Source organism: Pangasianodon hypophthalmus, chromosome 16 (genome assembly GCF_027358585.1).
Source record: "Pangasianodon hypophthalmus isolate fPanHyp1 chromosome 16, fPanHyp1.pri, whole genome shotgun sequence".
Lineage (NCBI taxonomy): Eukaryota > Metazoa > Chordata > Actinopteri > Siluriformes > Pangasiidae > Pangasianodon > Pangasianodon hypophthalmus.
Window position 1 is genome coordinate 7,603,707 of NC_069725.1, and position 27,075 is coordinate 7,630,781.

Genomic DNA, 27,075 nt, shown 5'->3' on the forward strand with positions numbered 1-27,075 from the left:
TGCATTTTTTTGGACAAAGTGCATCATGATCATCAGAAGATTTCATTTCTTTATAGAAATAGATTGAATTGAATAGAATTTCGATAGAATTGAAATAGATGAAATCGATTTTTAAACGAATGTCTAGAAATAGATTTTAATCATCTATATATATTTGGTTTGTTGTAATCTTGTAATAAGAAATACTAGATATATTTGACTATATTCAGGATATTTTCACTTGCTAAGACGCAGTGTGTGCTGGTGGTGGTGGTAGTAGTAATAGTAGTAGTAGTAGTAGTAGTATTGCATTTGGATTGTGCATGACTGTCTCTTTCTGTCCCCAAGTGTAGGTTATTACAGTTTGGCCATCTGAACATGTGCAGTCCTTGTGCAAAGCTTAGCTACAAACTCATCAGTTTTATGTATCTTCCATATTTCCTCTGTTTATGTGAGAAATTAGACAGAAGTGTGTTCCTGTGGGAGAATAAAGGAAGCTCTATTTCTGGTTACCTCTGCTTGCAGTTTTATAATTATGGGCCCATAGGGAGGTCAGTCTAGTTCAACTTGTCATTCAGAAAAAAATAACAAAAAAAAAAAAAAAATTAAATAACATTGACCGATTTTGACTTCTGTGGTGGGCTTCCAGTAAACTGACTGCTGATGCAAGGCGTGATTTTCTGAGTTTGCAGAAGTATGCAAAGCAGGAGTTGGTAGAGACACCCCCACACACTTTCCAGCTAGAACTTGTCCTTTTTTCAACCATCCAGATCTTCCCAAATGTAACTCTAATCTCTAGAACAGAAAGTACAAAGCTAACCTGAGATCAGATTGATTCTACACTTGATCTGAGACGAGCTTCAAAATTAAAGTGCATCCTCACAGACTAAAAATAATCCTGCATATGCATCTGTCAATTGAAACATCTTTAATCATAGGCCAGTATTTTATCAAAATTTATTTGAAGTTTGATTATTAAATGTGCTGCATGATGTGGTGTGATATAAAGTACGCTCTCAGAAATAAAGGTACCGTCAAATGTATCAAATTCCATCAAATGTATATCTTTTGTAGTATCTTTTACCTGGGGAGGTGAATGTGGTGTACCTTTAATTAGCTTTTAGTGTAAATGTGCATCAGTGGTCCATTATGTGTGCAAAATTGTTAATTATTTAAAGGTATATTATATTCATATTTCAGGTAAAAGCTAAAAAAAGATGAGCCCTTGGAGGTGCCACTCTGGCGACAGGGAAAATTACAGTTTGGTAGAAGTGTAGTAGTAACCCATCACTTGTGAATACCACAGTATTAACTTACACATGCTCCATAACTTGAAGCACTAGAAAACACAATTAAACAAATCTGAAAACACAATTTGAACAAATTTGGCTTGTCAATGAGGTGCTACCCTCTAGGGTAAAGTATTATTCTTTGAACAAATTTGGCTTGCTCCTTGCAATGATGCACACTTAAATTACAATATTTCCTGCAACCAGAATCATCTTTAGTTTAGTTATGTACAAAAGGTTGCTTATGCAAGTTGCAAGAGCATCCAAACCCACATAACATTGGGTCATGTTTTAACCCATGTGCATGCAAATAAATCCAGTACACTGATGCAGTACAAATAAAGACCCTGGCTTGATAAAACGAACCACTGTTGAGCGAGCAATCACTCACAGCTGGTAAAAACAGGAAGTGTGCATGCAGAACAGAAACTCCAAGTCAAATAAAGCTCCCTCACTCCCACCCTCCCACCAACCCCCTCACCGTCAGTGACGTCCCCCACCTACTCACCCACTGCTGGAGGGACTGACAGACATACAACCAAACCAGCAGCACAAAACATTACTGATGAGCACAGGAAGGACAAACTTGCACTGTCCTACGCACTGTCCTGCACACTGCTTATGCTAATTCACCTAAAGTGTAGACAATATTGGGGAAGTCTGGGGGAAAATATAAGTGCTCCACCATGCATGTGTGTTGGCTCAGACATGCAAAGATTTAAACAGTACACAAGGTTTTCACTATTGCTATCAGTCAGCACAGCCATGCAGCAGTCATTCTTCTCACCAGTTAAATGACTCGTGTGTGATCTACCTCTAGACTTATTGTGAAAATCCACTATCAAAATCATGGCCTCTCCTCACCATGGCAACAATTTCAGCTCCTCGTCCGTCCTTGAGACTGAGGAACGCTCCGTCTCTTTACAAATGCTCTTTACAAAGGCTTCATCAAGCCGTCTAGTATGGACCTGCTGCGAATTCGAAGCTTTTAAAAAAAGACATTTCATTTTAGCACTTCACTTGGTCCTTGAGAATGAATTGTTTCTGCTCACTGCAATGATACTCTCCTGAAAGTGGACCGAATGGATCATTGAACTAGACCGGGGGTTTGCAAACTTTTTGCAGCCAGGGACCCTTAAACTGTAAAAGAATTCCATGGACCCTCTCAGTAGAGATTTATTTTATGAACATAATCCAATTATTTAGATATCAGACTCATTATTCAAAAGTGTACAACTAATATTCTGGCTTTTTTTTAATTATTATTATAGACATTGAGCTTTTTATTCCTGAACTTTCCATTCACAGAACACATGAGGTCCAAATAGACACAATTTATACACTCTCAGAAAAAAGAGGTATAAACTGTACCCTTCTTTGTCAATGTGGTGCTACCCTCTAGGGTAAAGTATTATTCTGAAAGCTAATGAAAGGTACAAGAATGAGTCTTAATGTCCCATAATGCCATTCAAATCTACCATGTAAAAGATACGTACTACAGGTGAAAAAGAAAATTATTGTCAAGGGTACCACTCTAGCAACAAGGAAAGGAATGGTTTATTCCTTTTTCCTGAGTGTAAGCTGACTTGTTTTTAAGTTATTGAGATTCCCGTTCCCAAGTGACCAGTCAAACAGGCTAATAACTATAAGAACTCAAAAATAAATATAATAAGTGGGTTGTGATTTCCACCACTGTAACAAAATTCTAAATAATAATAATAATAATAATAATAATAATAATAATAATAATAATAACATGGACCCCACTTACCCCACTTTGAGAAACACTGACCTAGACAATATAATAATCGAAATATACACTAAATATAAGTGAGATCTTAAAACATTTATAAAAACAATTCATATTTAAGATTTTTTAATTGCACGTGACAGTGTGCTTTTGCACTTGCAAATATACATATTAGGCTAAATTTTTTTCTAATCATAAGTCGTCATTCACACATTTTTGGTGTGACTTGGTACCCAGAAGTCATTTGACTGATGGTAACACATCTGTGAAAAATTGTTTGTGAACATGTTTGCTGTGGCCTTTCTCACAAATGACCTGATGTGTTGTCTGAGTGTTTCGTGCATGCATAGCAACGCATGCAAGCATCTATTTTTATATGCAAACATTTATACATATATAATTTTACATAAGACGAAAGCATGTAATGTGATACATCTGATGTCAGTGTGCATCATAATTTTGACACATGAGAAGAGTACTGGGAATTAAATTTGTAAACCTAAATTCTGCCCTTGAATAACCCAGACTTTCCAAATTTAACCACAAGTTTAACTACTTAGAAAACATTATCTTTGTGCCATCTCTGACTAATCAGTCTTTAGGGGAAAAAATTTACTTATAAGGGAGGCTACTATGTTTTTTCTTAACTGTAGGCATAAATGGTATTTTTCTAAAAAAAAAAAAAAAAAGTATATTAAATTATTAAATTAAAAACTAGTCAATCTAAACACCTGCTCTTAAAAAAAAAAAAAACAGATAAAACCTGATGGTACAAGACTAGAAATTAACCTGTATGAGTTAACATTTTGGCTTAAAATGTGTGGATTACATTTATTCATTCAGCACACACTTGTGGCCAGTTGTGGGTTTTTTTGCCTTGCCTCCGGTGCCAGAAGTGGCTTTGAACACATACCCTGTTTTTGGATTACAGTTTACAATGAATTTTAAGTAATGCCTCCCATACAGGGGCATGGTGGTTTAGTGGTTAGCACATTTGCCTCACACCTCCAGGGTTGGGGGTTTGAATCCTTCCCGCCTCTGCCATGTGTGTGCAGAGTTTGTATGTTCTCCCCCGTGCTTCAGGGGTTTCCTCCCCCAGTCCAAAGATGTGCATTGTAGGCTGATTAACATTTCCAAATTGTTGTGGGTGTGAGTGTGTGTGTGTGTGTGTGTGTGATTGTGCCCTGCGATGGGTTGGCACTCTGTCCAGTGTGCCCCAGGTTTCCTGGGATAGGCTCCAGGTTCCCCGGTGACCCTGTGTAGGATAAGCAGTATGGAAAATGGGTGGATGGATGGATGCATCCCATCCAGTACAGGTACAGAGCAGATATAGGTAATAATTTGAGAAGAAATGAGATGTGAGTAAAACTGAAATCTATCCTGAGATTTTTCTGTAAGCACTTCCTCTGTTTCACCAGAAGATGGCGCCATTTCCCATCTTAACCATTTCTTGCTTTTTTTTTTTTTTTTTTTTTTTTTTTTATTGCATTGACTGTAAACACAAGATTGAATTAGACTGGTTTTGTGAGGTTAAGGTTTTAAAAGAAATAATTTTCCATCCTTGTGGAAAACTTTTTTTTTCATTAACAGGCTAAACACTGACAGACAACAGTTCTGTTTATTATAAAACTAACAATAATGGACTCACAGCAACAGCTTATCATCTAATCAATATTAAAGTCAACATCTAACCAATCAACTACATTTCTAACTAAATTCCTTACAGACATCATATAAAAAACTGAACCAAAACACAAAGATGGAATGGATAAAACCTGAAAATAAATAACATTAGAAAAATAGCTATATTCTGAACATTTAGGATGCAGTACATCTAGAAAAATAAGAGCTGTAACCATTAACCAACAGGGAACAAGAAGCCAAGTCCATACACTGAATGTCTGGATTCAGTTCCAACATATATTACATTTCCCCAATCAGTGAACACTTTCTGAACCAGCTTTCTCACTGATCGATTTCAGCAAAGACGAATCGACTCTTTTTAAAGCTTTTGTTGTTTATGCGTAAAACCAGCGCATTGCAAACGGAGCACACTTTTAGGAAAAGCAGGATTACTAACTCGTCCTGCAGCGACATTTCTGAACAGTTTGAACCCAAACCTCTTATATTTTTCTTTTTTTTTCTCAGTCGAAGCAGTGCTGCAGGTCTGCCTGGCTGTACGGGAGCTGCGGGGTGTAGCTGGGGATGGGAACAGCGCTTCCGCCGGGACTCTCCGGAGAGGAAGCACCGCACATAGTGCGCCCGCTGTGCGGCGCGAGAGCGTGGTATGGCCGCTGGTATGGTCCGTAGGACGGGTGGATGTTCGCAGAGTGGTAGTAAGTCACGGGGGAGCTGGCATAGCTGTTGGGAGATGAGGGACGCGCGTTGCCGCTGCTGTGGAAGCTGTAGGCTGAGACCGCGCTGTGAGAGCCGGGCTGAGGTACCACGCTCCATGCGCCTCCGGCTAGCGGGCTCTGCCAGTACACAGGCTCCTGGTGGAAGTAGAGCGGCTCGGAGAAGCTCACAGACGGTATGCAGGGTAACGCAGGTGCTCGGTAAGGTCTCCTGACGCGCCTCCTGCGCCGGTAGTTGCCCTTGTCGAACATGTTTTCGAAAGCGGGATCAAGCGTCCAGAAGTTGCCCTTCTTCTCTCCACTGCCGCCTCCTCCTCCTCCTCTTCCTCTTCCTCCTCCTCCTCCTCCACCTCCGCTGCTGTCCCGGGGCACTTTAATGAAACACTCATTGAGGCTGAGGTTGTGGCGGATGCTGTTCTGCCACCCTTTCTTGTTCTTCTCGTAGTAAGGGAACTTAGAGATGATGAACTGGTAGATGCCGTTCAGCGTCAGTTTCTTCTCCGTGCTCTCTCGGATGGCCATGGCGATGAGCGCCACGTACGAGTACGGCGGCTTCTCCAGAGCGCTCAGGGGCGCGCGTGCAGCGCGCGCGCCAGCCTTGTCGTCCTCCCCGCTGGTGGACACGGCGTCCATGGAGATTTCCACATGCTCCGGCTGCTGACGGGACACTCCTTCACTCCCTCCGTCCTCCATAGCTTCAGGTCCGATCAGGATGGAGCTGATGATGTGATCTCGACTAACAGGTTGGAAGCGCTTCAGAGTTCACGGGAAAAAAGTAAGCGCAACCCGTGCAGGTGTGTAAAGCCCCGCCCACTGATACAGCGCGACGTTCCCACGCGCAGCTCTGGAAACGCGGCGCTGCACGAGCTCTCAGGTGTGAGGTGACATGGAGGTCCAGAGACGTGTTTTGACTGAATGTTACATTCAGGCTGCAAAGCTCCTTTGAAATACGCTGCTGTTTGGATACATGCAGCGCAAAAAAGTAAAACACCAGCCCTCTGTTATCTTTAAATGTCTGGCTTAAACGTTTTGAAGTTTTATTTGTCCCTGTACATACAGCTTGTACTAGGCTTTAAGTAAAGCTGTACCCTCTCAGATATACAGGCACCAAAAGGTACTTTTCCTTTAGCATGTATCTTTTATAGGGGCATGGGGGGGCTTAGTGGTTAGCACTGTTGCCTCACACCGCCAGGGTTGGAGGTTCGAATCCTGCCTCTGCCCTGTGTGTGTGGAGTTTACATGTTCTCCTTGTGCTTCGGGGTTTCCTCAGGGTACTCCGGTTCCCTCCCCCACTCCAAAGACATGCCTTGTAGGCTGATTGGCATTTCAAAATTGCCCATACTGTGTACGCGATCATGCCCTGTGATGGGTTGGCACCCTGTCAACGGTGTCCCCTGCCTTGTGTCCCGAGTTCCCTGGGATAGGCTCCAGGCTCCCTGCCTAGGACAAGTGGTACAGAGGATGGATGGATGGATGGATCTTTTACCTGGGAAGGTGTATGTGCTGTACCATTAATTAGCTTTCATAGTAAAGGTACATCAGTGGTCCTTAAGGTCCAACAGTGTACCTTCAGCTGTTTTTAAAGATATAAAGTTACATCCTAAAGGTACAAAGACGTACCCTTAATGATACCACACGAGCGACAAGCAAAAGTACAGATTATTACCTTTTATTTCTGAGTGTTTTTCAGTTTTTCAGCCAATGCACTGCAAGAAAAAAAATCACCAAGCCCATTATGATCACATCACAGATTTATTTTGAGTATAATCCAACTATTCACATATTATGCACATATGCAATCATATTTATTACTTGATCATCTCATACAGTACACTGTAAAAAGTGTTGACACTTTAAAAAAAATTATTTCAACACAGCAATCTTTTTTCTTAAAAGCCAAGAGTAATAATACACATTGGCCTACACTTACAAAAGCACACTTGTATGTTTACATGCACATGCGAATCTATCCCACACATGAAACACAGGTTTATTAGACAATCTTGAGAGATGATACTCAGTGACCTGTAGTAGTTTATATTTCAGCAGCAACAGTTGTCCATTTTTAAATTTTCAAGTTTTTTTTTTCAACTTGAAATAAAAGAGCAATTGAGCCAAGAGGATAAAGAGGGATACAGAGAAAGAGACATAATGCACATCTCAGTAATTTCTTCTATATAGGAAAATGCAGTGTTCTTTGTAAAGTAGGTAGCAAAGACATCATTTGAATTTCCCAGTAATACTGATACAGTATAAAAAAGTCAGACTATAGTTCATCAGAACCAAATAAAACCCTCATAACAGCCCAGTTCATAATCTGAACTTTATATACAAATAGTCCAGGTGTCTTGACAAAACTGCAGGAAAATGACAAAACTGTTCTGGTGTTTGGGATCCTGTGACTGAACATGTCATGGTCTTGTTTTACCTTTAGAGTAAAGCCTTTGCAATTTATACTATCTTTTTTATCCTTGTAGATTACTGAATGACTCAGTGGAAGTATAAATAGACTGATGTGGATCAATCACAGATGACGACAACTAAACTGAAATTTAGTTATTGTGCCCTTAAATTGTTCTTAAACATAAAAATCACACATTCCTCCATGAACGGCACTTCTCATGTAAATTCAAGACATGACATTTTAGTCTGCAATTGTGCTGTTTATTTCGTTAAATAAAACTTCAGGGGATCTTTATTATGGACAAAAAAATCAACTTGATTAAGAGATGATTGGGACCCTTAATGTAACAGAACTACATTACAAACATACTTTTATTACATACATACAAAGAGCATGCAAAAGTAGACAAATGTCCCATTCTTGTAACCACCATTAATAAACTGTAACCAGGTTTTGTAAGACTATTTTATTAACATATAATGTATTTATGGTTTTACCATACCCCTGACTAGTAATTTAAAATTCACGATACACATTCACATTGTATAAATGCATACACACCAGACAGCTTCAAGTCCTTGCCATGAATTGTATGCAATGAAAACAAAAATGAAATGCTAAATTTACAACAACAACAAAAAACTGCTTTCTTTCCATAAAGCACAGCACATTTATTTTCTGAGTTTGAATCTCAATACATTAAGTTCTTTAAAATCAAGTCCCTTCAATAAGATGCCTAATATTCACTGAAGTTTTCAGATTAATCTATTCATCTCAACTCAGGATTTGTGTGTATGTGTGTGTTGGGGGGGGGTGTGAGTGGGGGTGAAGAATATTTGTGCATGTGTTTCACTGAAACAGAATAATTACATTTTGAATTTGGCAATTATGTGTAAATGTAGTGTAGTTTAATGCATCACCAAGTACAAAATATCTACACATATGTCTGTGTACACACTCGCTGGTGTAGGAGCTTACACGGGTACAGTGAGAGTAACCTGTTGTTTGGAAGTGTTCAGTGTATTGAACTGGAGCCATTACCAAGTTGTTCCACCCTTACAATAGGTATTTACTGAAAATATAAGTATGAGCACAATCATACAGCATTCCTCACATTATAGCAATCCCACTTAAAGACTGGTATTACTCATAGAAAAAAATGTCATTATACAGCACAATAGCACCTCATGTAGCCTGCTGTTATTAGTTCTGCTGTTATTAATTAATTCTCATCAATTAATCGCAACATGCTGCTTTATTTCAGACATCTTTATGAAAGCAATTCGTAAGAGCAATGTTTAGAAAAGCTCTGTTATAGTTTTGGGCATGATGGGATGCTCTCTTCTATTTGTGAGCACAACTCAATTGGTACTTGATACCATTTAGTTTATTTAAGTGTTCTCAAAACCTGACTTAGCACGAAATGTGCCACCTTTTGGATCACAGAATATGCAAAGACAAGCAGCAAAAACAGCTACCAGTAGCGTAAATTCTCTGTAGGCCATTCCAGCCTAAAAGCGGTTGAAAGCACCTAATCCCAGTGTACATCACATGAGGAGACATTCGAGAACTTGACGTTTGAACCCCATTCTCATCTCCAGTTGTAGTAAAGATAGAATGATATAAAGGTTAAGTTGGCAGTCAAGCTGGTGACCAAAAGACCCGGCCATATGGACCTGCCAAAACAACCTGCAGATAAAAAAAAAAATAGGAACAAATCAGTCGACAAGTTTGGATGGAGCAAACATTTGACTTAATTATCAGTAAAACAGAACTGGACCAGTTATTATGGCAATACCACTAGGATCCAGCTCTGGTGGTTGGTTCTTACCTTCCCATTTGGATTTGCTGTCATTTTCATTCCCTGTGGTTGTGTCCACATGGCAGTTGGATGACCCTGAAGAGCTGCTCATTTTGTTCTCCACATGCTCAAAGACACTGCCATCCTCAAACAGTGAACCCAAGTCTGAAATGACAAAATGGCACAACTTCAACATGGAAACAAGGATTTAACAAGGCACATTTAACAATTATTTTCTCCAATATAAGAAGGGGGAGTTCCCCATTTTCTCCCTAATTTGATCACTTGCCAATTCCCATCCACCAACCAGCTTCTTCCCATCTTACAACAGCTACCAAGAGAGGAAAGTGAAGGCTAAAAATGCGCTTCCTCGGAGACACTTGAAGCCAACCAACCTCATCTTTTCCATCTGCTGCACATGCGTCGTCACAGCAGCGTAATACACTCTAAAGAAATTGCCATCTACCCTCTTCCATATACATGACCTCATAAATGCCCACGATTAGGTATGTCACTGTGATTGACAGGGGGAGAGAGGGTATGCCATCCCTCCCACCCACAGAGCACAACCAGTTTTGCTCCCTTGGCTCCCAGCCACATATAGCTGTGGTATTATTGGGGTTTTTGTACATTTTTAATAAAAATCCAAACTCAAATCCATTCATACATCACCTTCTTCTGGATGGCATCTGATCAGAGGCTATGGCTGTGTACCAAACCATACTAAATAGGTTGCTACCATACCTGGCAAACTATTTTGGCATACTTACTTTGGACAATTGTTTCTCGATTTCAGTCACAGGCTAAACTAACTAATTTACACTGACAATAATCTTAAAATAAAACAACTTAAGATGAAATGCAATACATCCATATGGCATACTTTTTTTAATTTAAATACTATTCTTTTTTTTATATTGTGATGAAAAAAAATATACCATGCATGTGTAGTTAAAAGAGTTTTGAACATATAGCAAAACACTAAAATTGATTAGAATTCCAATTATTTCCAAGGGTTAAGCAAATGCACTGGAGGTACCACAGCACTTAGCTGTTAGAATAGTAATAAAAATAAGCTTCCTCTAATAACTATAATGTCTATGTACCATGATTGTGTGACGGGAAGTGAGGAACATCAGGCATGAAAGCTCTGCTGCTGAAGTAGTTCGGTTCTGACAAACATGGCGGTGGCGGTGAAAGACTCCTGGATTCCAGAGGAGAGGAGAAAAGCTGCAACTTCTGCCCACTGATGTTGAGTCGCGCTGGACTGATTAGTGGCCGCCGCTGCCTGGCTGAGCTGGAGGAGGACGTGACCGAACCTGCCACGGATGGTGTGGGGGAGGGAGCAGGGGAGGAGGGCCGGCTTCCTGACTTCAGAGAGAAATAATCTAAACAAACCAAAAATAAAAATGAGATCGAAACATTTTACACTACCAATTTGTCTACAGACAATGTATTTCATGTTGGTAATATTCCTGCAATACTCATAACTAGTCCATCACTGCTAGCTACCTGAAGGCGGAGAGTCTTTGCACTGTGAAGACGGCCTACTCCCGCTGAACAGGAAACCAGAATCTACAGCCAAAGTAAACAAAACAGCAAACCAAATAAATCAACATAATTTTCCATAGATATTGATCATGATATGCTTCAATGCTTCATTTGGATTATTCCAAGAGAAACATGCATGACATGAGTGCATGTTATTGTTTCATTAGAGCCTGTAAAGACCTGGAACAAGATACATGAGGGAAAAAAACAGTCCAAGTGCAAGCTGGTGTGTTAATGGAGAAGGCTATTCAATGGGTCACCAAAGCTGCATTAAAGCTGTGAAACCAATCTGCTCCAACACCTGGAGACTTGCAAAATCAACACAAGAGCATGAACTCTCTCAGCATGCTGAGTAGTGGAGCAAAACCGTCTGAATACTTCCATAATACCCTATAGACATTGTGCAGCTAAAAGTGTTTGCACTACTCGCCTTAATAAAAGAAACAGTTGGTGCCATCCCAAACCTATATTTTATACCAACTCCTCCCAAATTCTTCCGTCGGGAGTGCTCATTCCAGAAATATCTACCTCCACTCACAAAGGTGCCAGCAGTGCCTCAATACAAAACCCCATCAACATGGCTGGAGACAGACTGGGGAGAGGCAGATGATAGAGAGGAAGAAAATAAGGCTTGTTAAAGGGTAAAATCACCTTGTAAAAACGTGGCAGTGTGAAATGAGATGAGTAATACAGAAACCTTCTTGCAGCATGTGGCAGGAAGTTATACTTCGGCCAAACCATGTTTATACCAGGTAGCCCATAAATATACTCCTTCACACTTCAAAGGTATAGCAAGTACAGTTTGGGTATGCTGACTCTTTAGCTCCCTCCTGTACAGTTTTAATAATACTGGGTCATGAACAGGTAAATTTAATATTGTGATAACTAATTCTTGAGGTGATTGGATTTTTGAGAGTTTTGATTTGTAAACACTGTTGCTCTTCTTCCCTGTATTCTGTATCATAGCATGTACTATATACACTACACGTTAAGTGACTGTATTTATTGTAGCTTTTTGTTGATCATTTACTATTATACTACAGTTAGATCCGATCCATTTTTTTTTTCCTATTGGTCGAGCGGCATTCCAAGAATGCTCATATTTCCTATAATCTCACTGTATCCGCTCGTCTGTGTTCACCACATAAAATTCCACTTCGCTGTTCGAAACCGTTACTACAGTAGTGTTAGCGGCATCATCAGTGGACACGGCAAACGATATTTTTCAGAAATATAACTTTTGACTTAAAATATGAAAGCTCGTCAGATGAAGATGAAAAAGAAGAAGGGACACCAACTGTACCAGAAGCACCTTTAACAGGAATGTACAAATGAATGTGAGCTAGCTAGCAAGCTACCCCAATGTGCTATAAAGTGAGTGTGGCTTCTTCAGGATCTATTTCCACTAGCGGAACAAAAATAAACAGAACGTTTGGCCGTAGTGTGTCCGAAATGTCAGTTACTCAATATTAATTTCTTGTTTATAGAACTGTTGTATAAAGGCAATATCGCACGATACGATCTGATTAAGAGATAACTGGGACTTAATACAGCTGACATACAAAAGTTTTCTTTCCCCTTACAAAAAGCACAGGTTCTGACACGTTCATCTTAATAACTTTAAAAAAAAAAAAAAAAAAAAAAAAAAAAAAATTGTTGATTTGATAGATGTGCATGCAATTTGACCACTTTCAATATTGACTCTCCTGTTTCTCATAAATATGCTATTTATTTTTCAAATGATTAACGATTATTTCAAATGAATCAATAAGATTAGTAATAATAAGACTTAATGTCAATTTTGAATTTGCTAACACTTACCCAAAAACAGAAAAAAACAGATTCCAACAATCCAACTCAAATAAATAATTACACCACTGCCAATTAAGGAACGTACCAAACGTGTCCTGGAAAATCATGAATTAAAAGCTCTGTGAGCCGAAGTGCCAAACAGTAGCTGCTGTTCTAACACACCTGCTTGGCCTGGCTCTGATTACAGGAGACTTCACCACGCTCTCATCTGAGGATCCCAACATGAAACAAACCATACTCTATCCACTAAGGCATAACAGTCATTTCAATACCACTCCCTAAGACTAACCCTATCCCAGGATTCGAATGGCTTCAAAAAGTCTCAGTGGGCTACATGGCTTTCTTGCTCATGAGAAAGCAGTCATTTGCAATTGGGCAGAAAATTGCACACAGAACTCTTCAAACAGTGCAAGATGAGGAAACAGGTTTCCCTTCAACAACGTGCAACAACAGATAAAGTGACTTCCTGTAACCTGATACCTGTTACTGATGGGAAAATCCCATTACAATAAAGGTAACCATTTAAGACAGTTTACTTCTCAACCTGGACGCTTTGGCAGATGGCAAAATTCCTGTTAGAGGTGCGGCCACACCTGAAGTGATGAGTGAAGCACGTTCCCTGTTCCGTTCAAACAGGCATTGACCCGTATACTTCCCATCAGCCCTTCACAGGTTCTGCATGACAGCACATTCACAGATTCCTTTCACAGTTTGGCCCAGAGCCTGAGGCCCATGTACACACAGGACAAAGATCTCTTCAGTGGACTGCTTTCTGTCATATGCCCTCTGCTTCTAGTAATGAAAAAGAAATGCAGTCTCTCCAGCTCATGATATACTACTTTTTATACGGGTTTATGACTCGTATAAACTCATATATGAGTAGGAACAACAAATAAAACAGAATAAAAATCAATGCAGCTGAAAGCTACAAATACAACTCCAACAAAGAAATTATCATGATTGGCTATTTAATGACAAACAAATTACTTGAACCGACTGATTAAATAGTGTTATATTTCGAAAAATTTAAGACCTTTTCCTGTTTTAAAAAATTATGATATCTGTACCGAACATATACAGTTCAGCATTCGCAAAAACTCCCAAATATATATATATATATATATATATATATATATATATATATATATATATATATATATATATATATATATATATATATATATATATATATATATATTATACAGCATGTAGTTTGGGATGCAACCTGTGTGTCAGTTGAAATATATATATATATCAACTGACACACAGGTTGCATCACAAACTACATGCTGTCGTTATGAGTAGTACTCTACAATATTAAGCAATAGTTGGTAGTGCGCTGTGTTCATACATTGTTTAGTATGCTAGTATGAGATTCAGGGTGCCATACACATCTCTGTAGTTGAGTTGTAAGCAAAGTCAAAATAACAAATCAAAAGATCCTGGAGAAAAAAGAAAAGAGCAGTGTACACAAACACAGGTCAACAAGTAAATATTGATGGACACTGTTTAATAAGGGGTGTAAGAATGCATCATGGCACACTGCATTGCAATGCAAAAAATGTCTGTGTGCATCGTGGGAATGTACAATTCACATTGTGGAAATCAGCATTCTATTAGTTATGCATCTAATGCAATTGCACTGTTTGAACACCAGAAGTCCCAGTCTGCACAACCCACAGAGTGAAAATACATAGAGAGCACGCTGGTCACATGATCGCATTATTTTGTGGAGAGATTGTGAGATTACCAGGAATCATCATAATCATGCGCCTCTGCAATCTACAGTGCCTCAGAGAGAGGCCGCAGAAGCCTGGCATTTTAGCCGACTTTGGAGCTCTATTTCCAGTTAAAATGAAGCCTCAGGCACTGATACAGAGCTCATTATGTTTCAGTTGATCATTTTCCCCAGGTCAGAGACTTTGTTTATTCAATCAAATTTTTGGAAGAATTTAGAAATGTATTTATGTTTAATATACGGTGAACCTGTAGTACATTTTGTTTACAATATTAAACCTTGTTTACAATATTAAACCTGTAGCAATTTCTCATTTATTTACTTTTATACAGACAAAAACACACATTGTTTTGCATTGTTTATGATTCAGATAATTTTTTTTTTTTTTTAAAAGTCTTTTAAGTTATAACTGAAGCCAGTATCGTGAATCGAATCGTGACTGGAGTGTATTGTTTCACACCCTACTGTTTATAAATATTAATGAACATTGGGCAGTGTCAAAACAGGCTGCAGAAGCAGAGAAAGGTAGTCTATATTAAACAACTATTTATTAACCACGCTAATTAAAAATATTTCAGAATAAAATCCCTTAACATGCATTTCATTAATAATACACTCAGGAATAATACCTAAATGCCTGAAAATAAGATATAGATATGAGGAGAGAGAGGACACAAGCAGAAGACAGTCTGACCTTGCCTGGCGAGGGATGGCATAGTGCCCAGTGAGAGGGCTCTGTTGAGACGACCTGGCAGTGAGGAGGGCGACGCTCGACGGGTTTTCTGGCTTTGCTGGTGAGCGAGGAGCTGTGCCAGGTTGGGAGGAGGAGTGGGGATGAAGGTAGACGATCCAGACACCATCGGGGACTGACCACTGCAGTACATCCCAAAAGAACTGCCAGACAGATACCTGAAACAAACGAGCGGATGAGTACTGACCCCGTCTGTCACACGTCTTCATCTCTTCAACTCCTGTCTGTGATGAAAAGATTTACTTGATGCAACAAATGGAATTTGCGAATGGAATCTAAGTCAGGCATCTGAAAATGCACAGCAGCTGATTCATGTACAGACGTTTTACATAAATCGTTCATGACATTTTAAATCAAGACACTGAGAAAGTCAACGGTATATAAAGGGGCATGATTAAGTCTCATCTTTACGCCAATTCCCCTTTCATAAGCTTCACGATGATCGATTCTCTGTCTGTTACGAAAACATCACTCTACAATATTAATAAACTTCTTTGTAGGCTGTTTTCATACCTCATAAAAATTGTCTAAGACAAAACTCAGAAAATACACACTTCCCATTTTACAGTGCTTTATTTGTAACAGCAGTAAAACATACAAGAGCAGTACTTAAGCAACAAAGGAACAAATATAATTTATTCTGACATGCTTCTTCGCTTCTAACACACAATACCTCACAACCTAAAATAGTTTTAAAAAAATAAAATAAAATAAATAAAATAAAATAAAAAAAATAATAAAGGAGCGCACGTTCATTTTGGGCTGTTCACAATCATTTCTTCACATTACACGAAAAACACTTGAAAGTTTACGTTTCAGTGACTGTGTTTCACATCTTTTTTTTTTTAAGCTTATGTGCACTGAAGATTTATTTTTGAAGTACATAAAATTATAATACCGGGCTGTGGGATGGTATGACAATGATTACATTTACATGTGCAAAATAATCTTGTAATCTTGTTTTTAAAAAAAAAAAAAGAAAAAAGAAAAAAACACTTCAATCAATGTGTATACACAGACTTAAATCTCAATGGGTCTGTCAATAGGTTTTTTTTTCCCAAATAGATTAAACATCACCTCTACAGCAACCGCAACTCACCAATAAACCCTTCAAAACGAAGTACACAACATAAAATTCAATTTTAATTTCAAATTTCCTGCCACATTTTTCCCCTTTTACCCCATAAAGACTTCAGATTACAGTATGAACAACATAAAAATTTAACTTTAATCCAATAGTTAATGCATCATATGCTGTTTTCTTGTCTACTAACAATCTGACAACTGCCAAAAATCAATACTGGTCATTATTTGTATCCATGTAAACACACACATTGTCATTAAAGTCTCAGTGTAATGTGGTATAATCACCAATTCAATATATTTATTTGATTAGCCACTCAGGTTATACTGATTATGGAAAAACATTAACAATCATAACTAAATGTAAGTGCAAGAATACAAACGGTTTACACACCATACCTACAAACTAGTCTGGCACAACATAACTAGAAAAATATGGACCTAAATCACATTACTTGGTATCAGAAGAGTAAAAACTTCACAATCATCAGTCACTCACTATACTGGTAAAGGCTTTAACAAGCTGAATTAAACATTTTCCTGTATTTCAAGTTCAATAAATAAAGGATAGAACCATTCGATGTGGAAAATGTCCATTAATGTCTTACAGCTCTTGGATACGAGTAAGGAGTCACATTAAAAATAACACAAGAACCTCAGAGCCCACTATGAGTGTAGTGTAGCAGTAATACACTGAATACAATAAGCAATACTTTCAGGAAGCTTTTCTCACAAGGGCTGTATGAAGTTTTACAAATAATATCTACATTATATTGATAATGTATTTACTTCTTAATCACAGTACAAACAATCAAAAGATCCAATAAGTAATCCATTGTAATTTTTTATGCATAAAGGCTCGTATATATAGTGTTCACATTAAATATGACAAACAACAACCCTGGTCACAAATAGGAGTGTTACGGTTGGAACACTTCATGGTATAACAATACCACAATTAGACTAAAAATATCACGGGTTCATGGTATCACAGTATTAATCAGCTAATTAAAAACACACATGATTTATTACGAATTCTTTGTACAGAAGTCTCTTTGGGCTTCCTAAACCTGGGATTAATATGCATGCTTAATATGTCCAATTGTAAGCAGACAGCGACAAGTCCAGGTGTGAATGAAAGGGGGTCCAGTGTGTTGTGGCGACGCATTGTGATCCAATTACTCAAACCACCTTCGGAAGTGGTCTGGGACACACGTGACCACAAAAATCTTTGTAGTGTGAAAGCAAAAGCGTCACAATGCGTCCCAACAAAGGACCAGATAAAATGTAATTATTGTGAGACTGTTTGGAAATCATGCTGAACTTCTCCACTCCGCATTCTCCACTGCTAAGCTAATGGTGAATGCACCAAGCATGATTCTTTGCCACCAGTCTGCACTTCTAGTACGCAATCATAGCATTCTATGGGGTCCTGAGGTTATAACAGATGAATAGGAGACCATGCAGGAGAAACAGTCTGCACAGGTATGAGATGGGATATTTCTGCCTAAAAACAAATGCGGCTGTAATTTTTTTTTTAAGAATGACGTTTTAAAAAACCTTTTACATGAGGTTATTAGCTGAGAGTGAGCGTGGCTGTGAGGAAAGGTGTTGCACCGAGAACTAGATGTTTTGTTTATTTCTGGTTAGCAATGCCATACTATTCTGTGCATTTGATGGCTGTCATGGATGATAACGTTAAAAGCATGATATGAGCAGCAGCAGAGGCTGCATTGTTCATAAAGTACAAAGGTAACACATTTACATCAGTAGTAGATTACGCAGCCAGATGGTTTTCAGAGCAGTCCGCATCCCCTTTACTGAAGCATGATTTGGCAAAGGACAGAGGGAGGGGTTGCGGACTTTTTGGGAAGTTGCAGCCTTTTGGGAAGTCGCAGCGAGACGCAATAAGACAGTAACCACTGGAATAAGGAACTTGATCAGGAAAAATTTCGAAAAAGTCAATGGTAAAGTAACTGATCATACACTGTCCATGACTAACTGTGAAACCATGACACCATAACAAACCTAGACCACAATACAGTACACAAGGATCTTCATACATCATGGAATGACAGAAATGTTTACGTTTCCTTCATATTCTTTATATCGTTTGCTCCATACCTCTAATTATTAATATTTTACTTATTGGACCTTTATCTTCATAGGAACACGTGACAAATACAGGGATATAAGAGACACAGTAACGCAGAAGCTAAAAACTCTACAGCAACTGTACTTTTACACCTACAATTCTACATTTATTTTTAATAAATGAAATCTCAAATACATAAAAAAAAAAAAAAATGGGCTGTTACATTACTTTGAAATCCCTTAAAGGCATATCAGTTGTATTCCCCCAACATACAATTAATATAAAATTAATTTTCTTTAAAATACTCTGTCGTTAGACATTGTTTCTTATAATATCATCCACCAATAATGCATAAAGCACTGCCTTAATGAAGTCAAGTTCATGTTAAAAGGTTAGAATATGGTGAATTGAAAACATTAACACAATTACTCCAGTGACAGTATTGGTAAGAAAATCCTAGCAGACAGAGAGAAAACGTATGTTAATGAACGAGACGGCTATTTGTTCTCCCTCAAATATGCGCCAAGCAACAGTAAGAAAACACTGAGGCAAATATCTTAGGGAAGCGCTACGTAATAATGAGCAACTCTTCCATTTTTATGGACCCACCCACTTGGTTTTCTATTGTCTTGCAAGTCTGGGGCTCGTAAATTCACAGGTCAAAGTTCACCTAGATATAACTAGAGCATGTTTCACATCCCAGGTCCTTTCCCCTTCAGTGAATTGGGTTATCTGCCTGGAATTTTATTCACGTTTGGTATGAGCACTGCTTTTTCTGGTGTCTCCTGTATCTCTGTAGCATGGGGTCAAAAGATCATAAAAGCTACCACTAAATCGTAGATGTTAGCACTCTGCAATTACAACAACCATATATGTAAAATGTTAATTTACATTTAATCATTTCATCCAAAGCAACTGATCTGTAAGGAGCACAAAACTGAAGTTTAAGAGCTTTAAGAGCTTTAAGAGCCTTGCTCAGGGGTTAAGGACTATGACTTGACATCAGCGCTTTGGCAGTTTTGGGATTTAAATGCAGATCCTTCCAGTCTTCGTAGTAAATTTTCAGTTTAAAAAAAAAAAAAAAGTTAATGAAACACCTAATACTGGGCAACAGTGACTTTGAGGATTTTCTATTCCTCATGAAATACATGAAGATTCAACTCAGATATTTAAACAACAAACAAACATATATGTAGTCCTTTTACCACATTATAGTTGGACGTCACTAGTTCAAACACACACACACACACACACACACACATGCAAAGAAAAAGCCAGCTGAGATGTCCATCAAAAGTCAGGGATGCTGTTTGGGATGTTGTGCCACTTCCTTGGTCATAGCAGAGCTGCTAATGCTAATTGTTTTGTATAGTTAGACAGTTTTAATGGCTTTTATCTGGTCCTCATTACCTCAGGTCCCCAATTGGTCGGGATGACTCAGAAATTCATTCAGATCAGATCAGGTTTTCAGGTCACCTTAGGCAGGAAAACCCTCGTCATCATAAAGTTCGTTTAACTATAATAAACATATGTGATTTGGTATCGACGAAAACAGCAACTCCAGTTTCAAGTAAAAGTCAGCTAGTGTTTTGAGACGAAATTACCAGCATCTTGAATATAGCGTTTTCCTCCACACAGTAAGACAAGAAACACTCAACTAAATGCATGCTTTGATTAGTAATGTTTAGTGAAAATTCTGTATTAGTAGTGTATTATGTCAAAAATACGTATCATATTTCCTGGACCAAAGTCACTTTTTTAAACATTTAGCAACATATATCTGATCTAGTGTTATGTTTAATTTTTTGCATTAGCCTATTGTTTTTAAAATAGGAGACATTTTGGTTTTTTCTCATGAGGTAAATCAACACTCATTAGCCTGTTAACATGGTGCTAAGACAGAGAATGTAATGGCTGTGCTAGTGAAAATTAGCATTCTCATTGTTGTAGTGATGAAACAAACAAAATCTGTTTATAAAGTATACAGGATTTTCGGATTAAACCTTGTTATAGAATAAATTCTTTATAAAAATGTAGTTATAGATGTATTTTCCAGGCTTGAAAGAGATTAAATAAGTATAAATAACAAATTTATGTGTAGTTAAGGCTTTAAATCAGGAAACAATACACCACTGCAGGACAGCAAGCCTAACTGGACCAAAAACAAACTAGACTGTACAAGTAAGGAAGTGCTATTTTAGTACAGACATGCAGAGTGTAGACTACAAATGGCAAGTGTATTAATAATCTGGAAAATATGGTCAATTCTGTCACACTGTAGTTCCGTTTTCTTGACGGAAAAGGCAATTATGTTTACCAAAAGGTCCCTATTTTAACCGGATCTTCTATTCAACTAAGGTCTTCTGCTGAGGTCTGTCTAACACCCACCGCATTTAAAACCCCAGCAGCGTCACCACGTTAGGCTTCAGGGAGAACCATTACTCACCGGTTCACACCGATGTTTTCCTAAAGCTACAAAATGCAAAATGAAGACAGCCAGAAGACGGTACGGATGGTTGCAAACATATAGCAGGTTTACATCCATGGAGGAGAAAGGATGATGATGATTGCAAATGCAGTACTCCAAACAAAAGTCCTACAATGCAACCTGCACAACTATTCCTTATAAATGGCTTAGTGAAGTGTCACTGTTCGGATTCTGACCTGCGGCCTCTGGTTCTTCTCTGACTCGCGGGCTTGCGCGTGGCCACGGCTGCGGCGAATCCGACCAAGCAGCACAAGGAGGTGGCGCCAAGCTTGATCGCATCCAGCCAATCAGGGGTGTCCGTCTTCAGGTAGAACTCGACAGAGTACAGGCATAACACGAGGAGCCAAAGGAAAGAAGCGAAGGCGTCAATTCTCCTTAACCTTCAGCAGAAAAGAAAGGAGGAGATGCAATAAAGGTACACTACAAACACAGCATAACAAACTGTGGTGAAAAAGTGAAAGTGTATTTCACCTGACAGGCCCTGCCATTAGGACACCAGTGATGCAAGTCAAAAGGCCGACAGAAGCTACAGCCATCTGATGGTTGCTTCCAGACTCCCAGATCAGCTTAGCGTTCTCTACAGCCTCTTCTGGAAGAAGGCCCACTAGATCGCTCCACATCGGCCCACTTCTGGTGCTGTCATTGACCTTGGCTTCGGTGCCATTTTGGAGAGAGTGTTTGGGTGGCGCGACTCCTCCCTTCAGGATGTGAGAGCCATCAGCGGGGGAGGATAAGTCTCCAGATCCGTACACAGCCAGGGTGACCAGGAAAGCACACGCGAGGAAAGCCAGGGCTCGCAGCATTATGAGCCAGGCAGGAGTGGAGACTGTGTAGGAGCTCTGTAACAAACAGAAATGGAGCTCATGAGCTGGTACGTACATGGCAGGAATGTTTACGCCTCAAGGCTGAGAGACTAAACAGGCGTTTCTGTATCTTTGGATATCACACACACACACACACACACACACACACACACACACATATCCGTGCTAAACATGAAGCAAAACAAGTGGTGGTAACCAGGAACTATGACTATTTTTATGGGATAAATAAGAAATTTAACAGTGTTAATATTTATTAATTTGAGACTAATACAGTGAACTAAAAAAAACATTCATAACTGTTCATTACAGATGGATAGATGTAATATTAAATCACTATAAAAACAATAAAAGATCACAGACACACACACAGACAAACAGGAGCTTTACTATCATAGGGAAAACTGCAGTATTATTAGTGAGCGCAAACAAGAATACTACAAATAATAAAGTAATTTTTAATGAATAAAAAAGATAGTAAAGAATAGTTACATTGAACACAGCACACTGAATGCAGCATGATGAACGCAACACTCACTGCACTGACCATAACACTGAGCACTGCACTGACCGTGATGAAGGCTTTGTCTGTATCTCGGCTGCGCCTGAGCTGGTGGTTAAGGAGCAGAGCCCTCAGCTGCCGGTTCTGGTGCTTGATGTAGTACTCCACTGCAGTCTGACATGGCCTGCACAACTTGTACGTCTGCTCAAGATGATGCTTGTACACTTCAATCTCTTCATCATAATTGTCCTGCAGAAAAAATGAAAGTAGTTTTTGGATTTATACATGTGCAAAACCATAAAGCAGTTCACAGCCAAAACAAACAAAAAAAAAAAACAACTGTATTTCAGTTGAGAGATAACCAGCATTGACGGCTGACTGAGAGTCAGTTTCAGGTAGGAGATTCTTATCAAACGCTCTGATTGATGAATCGATGCTATCTATGCAGAGTGAAAATCGGTAAAAAATCAGTAGTGCAGAAGAGAAACTCAGTAATAATAAATCTTACTGACAGCATGTTTTTCCAACTACCAAAGGCTGAAATAAAGGGAGAAATAGAAGTTCCCAAGGCACAATTTTGCACTCCAAGCTACATTACAGCTCCAGTTCACCCAAGAAGGAGACTGTATAAGTTTTAAATAAATTCATCTTTTCAAAATTTTGGCTGATAACATTATACATCACTATATCAATCTATTAATGTTTTGACGAAAATGTAAACTCTGAAGAGGAAGAGCAGAAGTTTGTCACTGTTATGAGATTTTCGCTAACGTAGTCAGAGTTGATGGATGACTCTGGTCAGTTGTAATCCAATCACGATTAAGTAGAGGTCTATTCACTCACACACACACACACACACACACACACACACACACACACACACACACACACACACAGAGTATTCGAGAATTCATCTCGGAAAGAGCGATGAGGCAATCAACACTGACAAGATCAAGTACAAGTTCCCAATTCCTGGGAAAATGTTCAAAGGCCTCATTTGTCAACATAAGCTCACATATTCCTGGAAAGGAGGATGACATTTTAATGACTATATTTCATCCTAAAATGCCATGATACCTTATAAGGTGTCTGGTTTAAGACATAAGCAGAGTGAAGCGATGACAGGAAGAAAAGCTTAAATTCAACAAAAGAATCTACCGGTGTCGATGCTCACCAGTTACATTCCAGGAACGGACAATTGTTGGACACCAGGCCAGGAAAAGCTCCAGTGTGCTGTCCCGTCCCATGTTTTGGTGGCTTAGAAACCTAACTGACCAGACTATAACACAGTAACTAACCTAATGTAATAATCTATGGACGACTGTGCAGCCATCATCCTCAGCCTCTCCTGATAAAGTTTTTGATGTAGCACATTGTGTTGGCGACCTCTAAGAAGTCACCAAGTTGTCATTGGGGAACATTTTGGCTAGGAGCTACCAGGTTTTTGGTTTGCAAAACCCACTAAGAAGTATTTTCTTTCTCTGGTTATTGAACCTACTTGTCAGCTGGGCAACTATAAATAAAAAAAAACAATAGCCCAGAGAATCTGCTTGTCCCAGGTGGCCAGGCTAGCAATTTCTCCAACCCTGCATCCAATAACTGGCAAGCAGCCATGTAACTGAGAAAAATGACATTACCTGGTTCTGAACAGATTTTATTTTTTAATAGAAATGGACCATTTGCTTTTGTAGTGTTGGTCTACCACCAGTTTCTACCAGTATATTACCCAAATCTAAGTCTCTGTGTTGAGATCTATCTACAGTCTCAGCTCAAGTTACATATTAACTGCACACCGGGGTCTCAGTTTCAATCTCAGGCACTCACTGTACTGCACAGCGTCTCCCTTTACACCATCCAAACTCTATAATGAGCTCCAAACTGTAGATCTGAGACCTCCTTTCACCCTACTGTACAACACACCCTTATTTTAACTAAGAAATGAAAAATCCAAACCTACCTCCTCTCTGGGAGTGAAAGAAGCCAGCTGCTTAATCTTCACTGTCTGGTTGTTGTTGCATTTCTTACACAGCAGCATTTGGCAGTTCACCCACTGCAGTGTTTTGGGGGCTTCAGACACAGGAAGGCCAGCTGACACTCCGTGGTTGAGGTGCTCCATATATTGCGCAGGGATTGGTTTGTTATAGTCACCATTCTACAGATTTTTTTAATGAAAGAATCAAGAAAAAATGACAGAACAGTTCAGGACCGCATCGACAAGTGATGTGCATTTTCAGTAATTAACATACGTCCGTAGTGTTTCTTGAATAAGACATTACCTCTTGGAAGCCGTTGTACTGCTCGCAGTAAGGACAGTCCCAGCAGTTCCTGTTTCCATACGGAACCTCCGTGTCCTGATTACAGAACCAACAATTCACCTTCACATGCGTCGGTTTCTTCCTAAAAAATAAATAAATAAAAAAATGGAAGGGATGTATTTGGGACTATTGATGTATTTAACCACACTGTTAATTATAATTTTATGATAATGAAAATGTGCAAGTGTGACCTTTTTTTGATCTTTTAACATAGATTTATTGCAGCAGATGTAAGACTATGCAAGACAAGTCATACATATTTGCTCCAATTCACCATTAATAGGTTTTGTGTGTGTGTGTGTGTGTATGTGTGTATATATATATATATATATATATATATATATATATATATATATATATATATAAATAATGAACAGTGAAGACCTAATATTGATGCAACAACTATTTTAAAAATGCTGTTAAATTGTGTTAAAAATTGCCCTTAACTGTTACGTGTATTAAATATACAGAGTTAAGGCAAGACACTACAGTTAGAACCTTTGGTAGGAAATTTAGTCACTTCAAAATTCAAAATGTTTCCAGTTTTTTTTGGGATAATACTAAGATTATATCTGTAACACATTCTCTTAAACCAGTGGTCTCCAACCCTGTTCCTGGAGATCAACCTTCCTGAAGACTTTAGCTCCAACCAAAATCGTGCTTGCCTCACCATCTGAGCATTGCCTTAAGAAGCTCTTGATCAGCTAAAAGAGGTGCGTTAGATTTTGGTTGGAGATGAAACCTGTAGGAAGGTAGATCTCGAGGAAGAGGATGGGTGACCACTGTCGTAAACTGCGGCAACAGCGAGAAAAAAATGTAAAAATAAATAAATAAATAAAAATGACTGTTTTTGTCCATTCTCAACCACCAAATTATCTGAAGCTTTAAGCTCCGCCATCATGATATACATGTTAATTTCCTTTATAAACCTTATAAACCACTCTAATTAGAGCAGAAACACATTACACCATACTGCATTTTACAAACTGTTTTTTCCCCCTTTTTAAAAAAAATCAATGTTTCTATATTCAGAACCAAAAAATCTGTTTCTAGATTCACACATTCATGAAATTTTCATTCCTGTCCCTAATTAGACTGAAATGAGAGGAATTTCTTCAAAATGTCAGTTATTTATTTTAGATTTTAGATCTTATATTAAAAATGCATATTTTCTTGATTAAGAAAAACAATAAAGAAATAATTTTCCAACAAAATCTCAGCCAAAGTCTTTCTTTTGAGAGCGTCTTCACAGTAAAACAACAACAAAAGACTAGAATTTTGGTTTTATTATTAAGTATGCATATATTTGCATATCTAATTAGATAAAGCCTCATTTGCATAAATAAATGTTATGTAAGAATATCAACAATCAGCTGCCAGACAATGACTGTGATTTATCTATTGTTCAAAAAAAATTACTCTAGTCACCTGTAGTGTCTTGAAATATAATTTTAACTTTTTATAATCTCCAGGAGGAATAAAAACAGGTGATTTTTAAATGGCTCTGACACTTGTGTGAGGTTTTGAATTAAAAAAAGAAAAGAAAAGAAAAGAAAAAGAAAAATAGTTATGAAACTGCTAACGGTAGCTAAGCTAACTGCTATTAGAGCTTTAAATTTACATGACTCGATTAGGGGGTCGATAAAATGCACAGAATGTAAAAAGACACTTTATCTGAAACTGTTTTTGGGTTATTAACACAGAGAGAAAGCAAGCTTTTGTTGGGAAAACGCTAAAGTAAAGTGCTGAAGTGTCTCAGGCTCGTGCACAAGGCCTCAGCGCGTGAGGCAGCGCGCGCGCCTCGGCGCTACCTGTTCGTGATCCGGCAAAAGAGCGCGCCGCCGGTGAGACACGCCGCGGCCCCGACTCCTCCGTACAGCAGCTGCGGATACTGCGCCAACATCTGCTTCACCAGCTCCATTGCAAAACAAGCTTTAATCTACTTAACTGCAGTGTTTTTTCCCCCCTAGCTACACATCTGTGCATGCACGCGCCAACAGAAGCGTGTGTCAATCATCCATATGATCACTTCCGGGTTATGAAGCGTGTGTCAAAATAAAAGTCCACAACCGCTTTTGTGAGCTGTATAAATCAGAAGCTTGTTCGTCTTACATGAATGTATTATAATGAACGCATATTACATGATAACATTAAAGTCTCGGTTATCTGTGGTCTTATAAAGCTACTGCAGAAAGAGAATTATAATATTAAAGATTCTGACCTTCTAAATTGTAAATTTTAATGATTGACAGTGACAATGCAGTTGTAACACAAAACAACAAAAAGGCAACAAAGGAAGTGAAAGTAAAAGCAGAACATTTTTTAGTGGAATATATAAGAAT

At 38.6% G+C, this 27,075-nt stretch overlaps 2 protein-coding genes across 2 annotated transcripts; both read right to left on the reverse strand.

Moving 5' to 3' along the window:
* Positions 1 to 4,617: 4,617 nt before the first annotated feature.
* foxl2l (forkhead box L2-like) lies at positions 4,618 to 6,175 on the reverse strand. Its single transcript, XM_053240581.1, has one exon. It carries the CDS (start codon positions 6,063 to 6,065, stop codon positions 5,163 to 5,165), a length of 903 nt encoding a protein of 300 aa, XP_053096556.1. The 5' UTR covers positions 6,066 to 6,175; the 3' UTR covers positions 4,618 to 5,162.
* A 2,192-nt stretch (positions 6,176 to 8,367) lies between these two features.
* Positions 8,368 to 26,763, reverse strand: tmem201 (transmembrane protein 201). Its single transcript, XM_026920716.3, has 11 exons — positions 26,545 to 26,763; positions 24,695 to 24,815; positions 24,376 to 24,570; positions 22,488 to 22,667; positions 21,567 to 21,934; positions 21,272 to 21,475; positions 15,373 to 15,587; positions 11,090 to 11,152; positions 10,684 to 10,965; positions 9,608 to 9,742; positions 8,368 to 9,465 (listed from the first exon to the last, which is right to left on the reverse strand). The coding sequence occupies exons 1-11, from the start codon at positions 26,652 to 26,654 to the stop codon at positions 9,368 to 9,370; spliced, it is 1,971 nt and encodes a 656-aa protein (XP_026776517.1). The 5' UTR covers positions 26,655 to 26,763; the 3' UTR covers positions 8,368 to 9,367.
* Between the last annotated feature and the right edge of the window lie 312 nt (positions 26,764 to 27,075).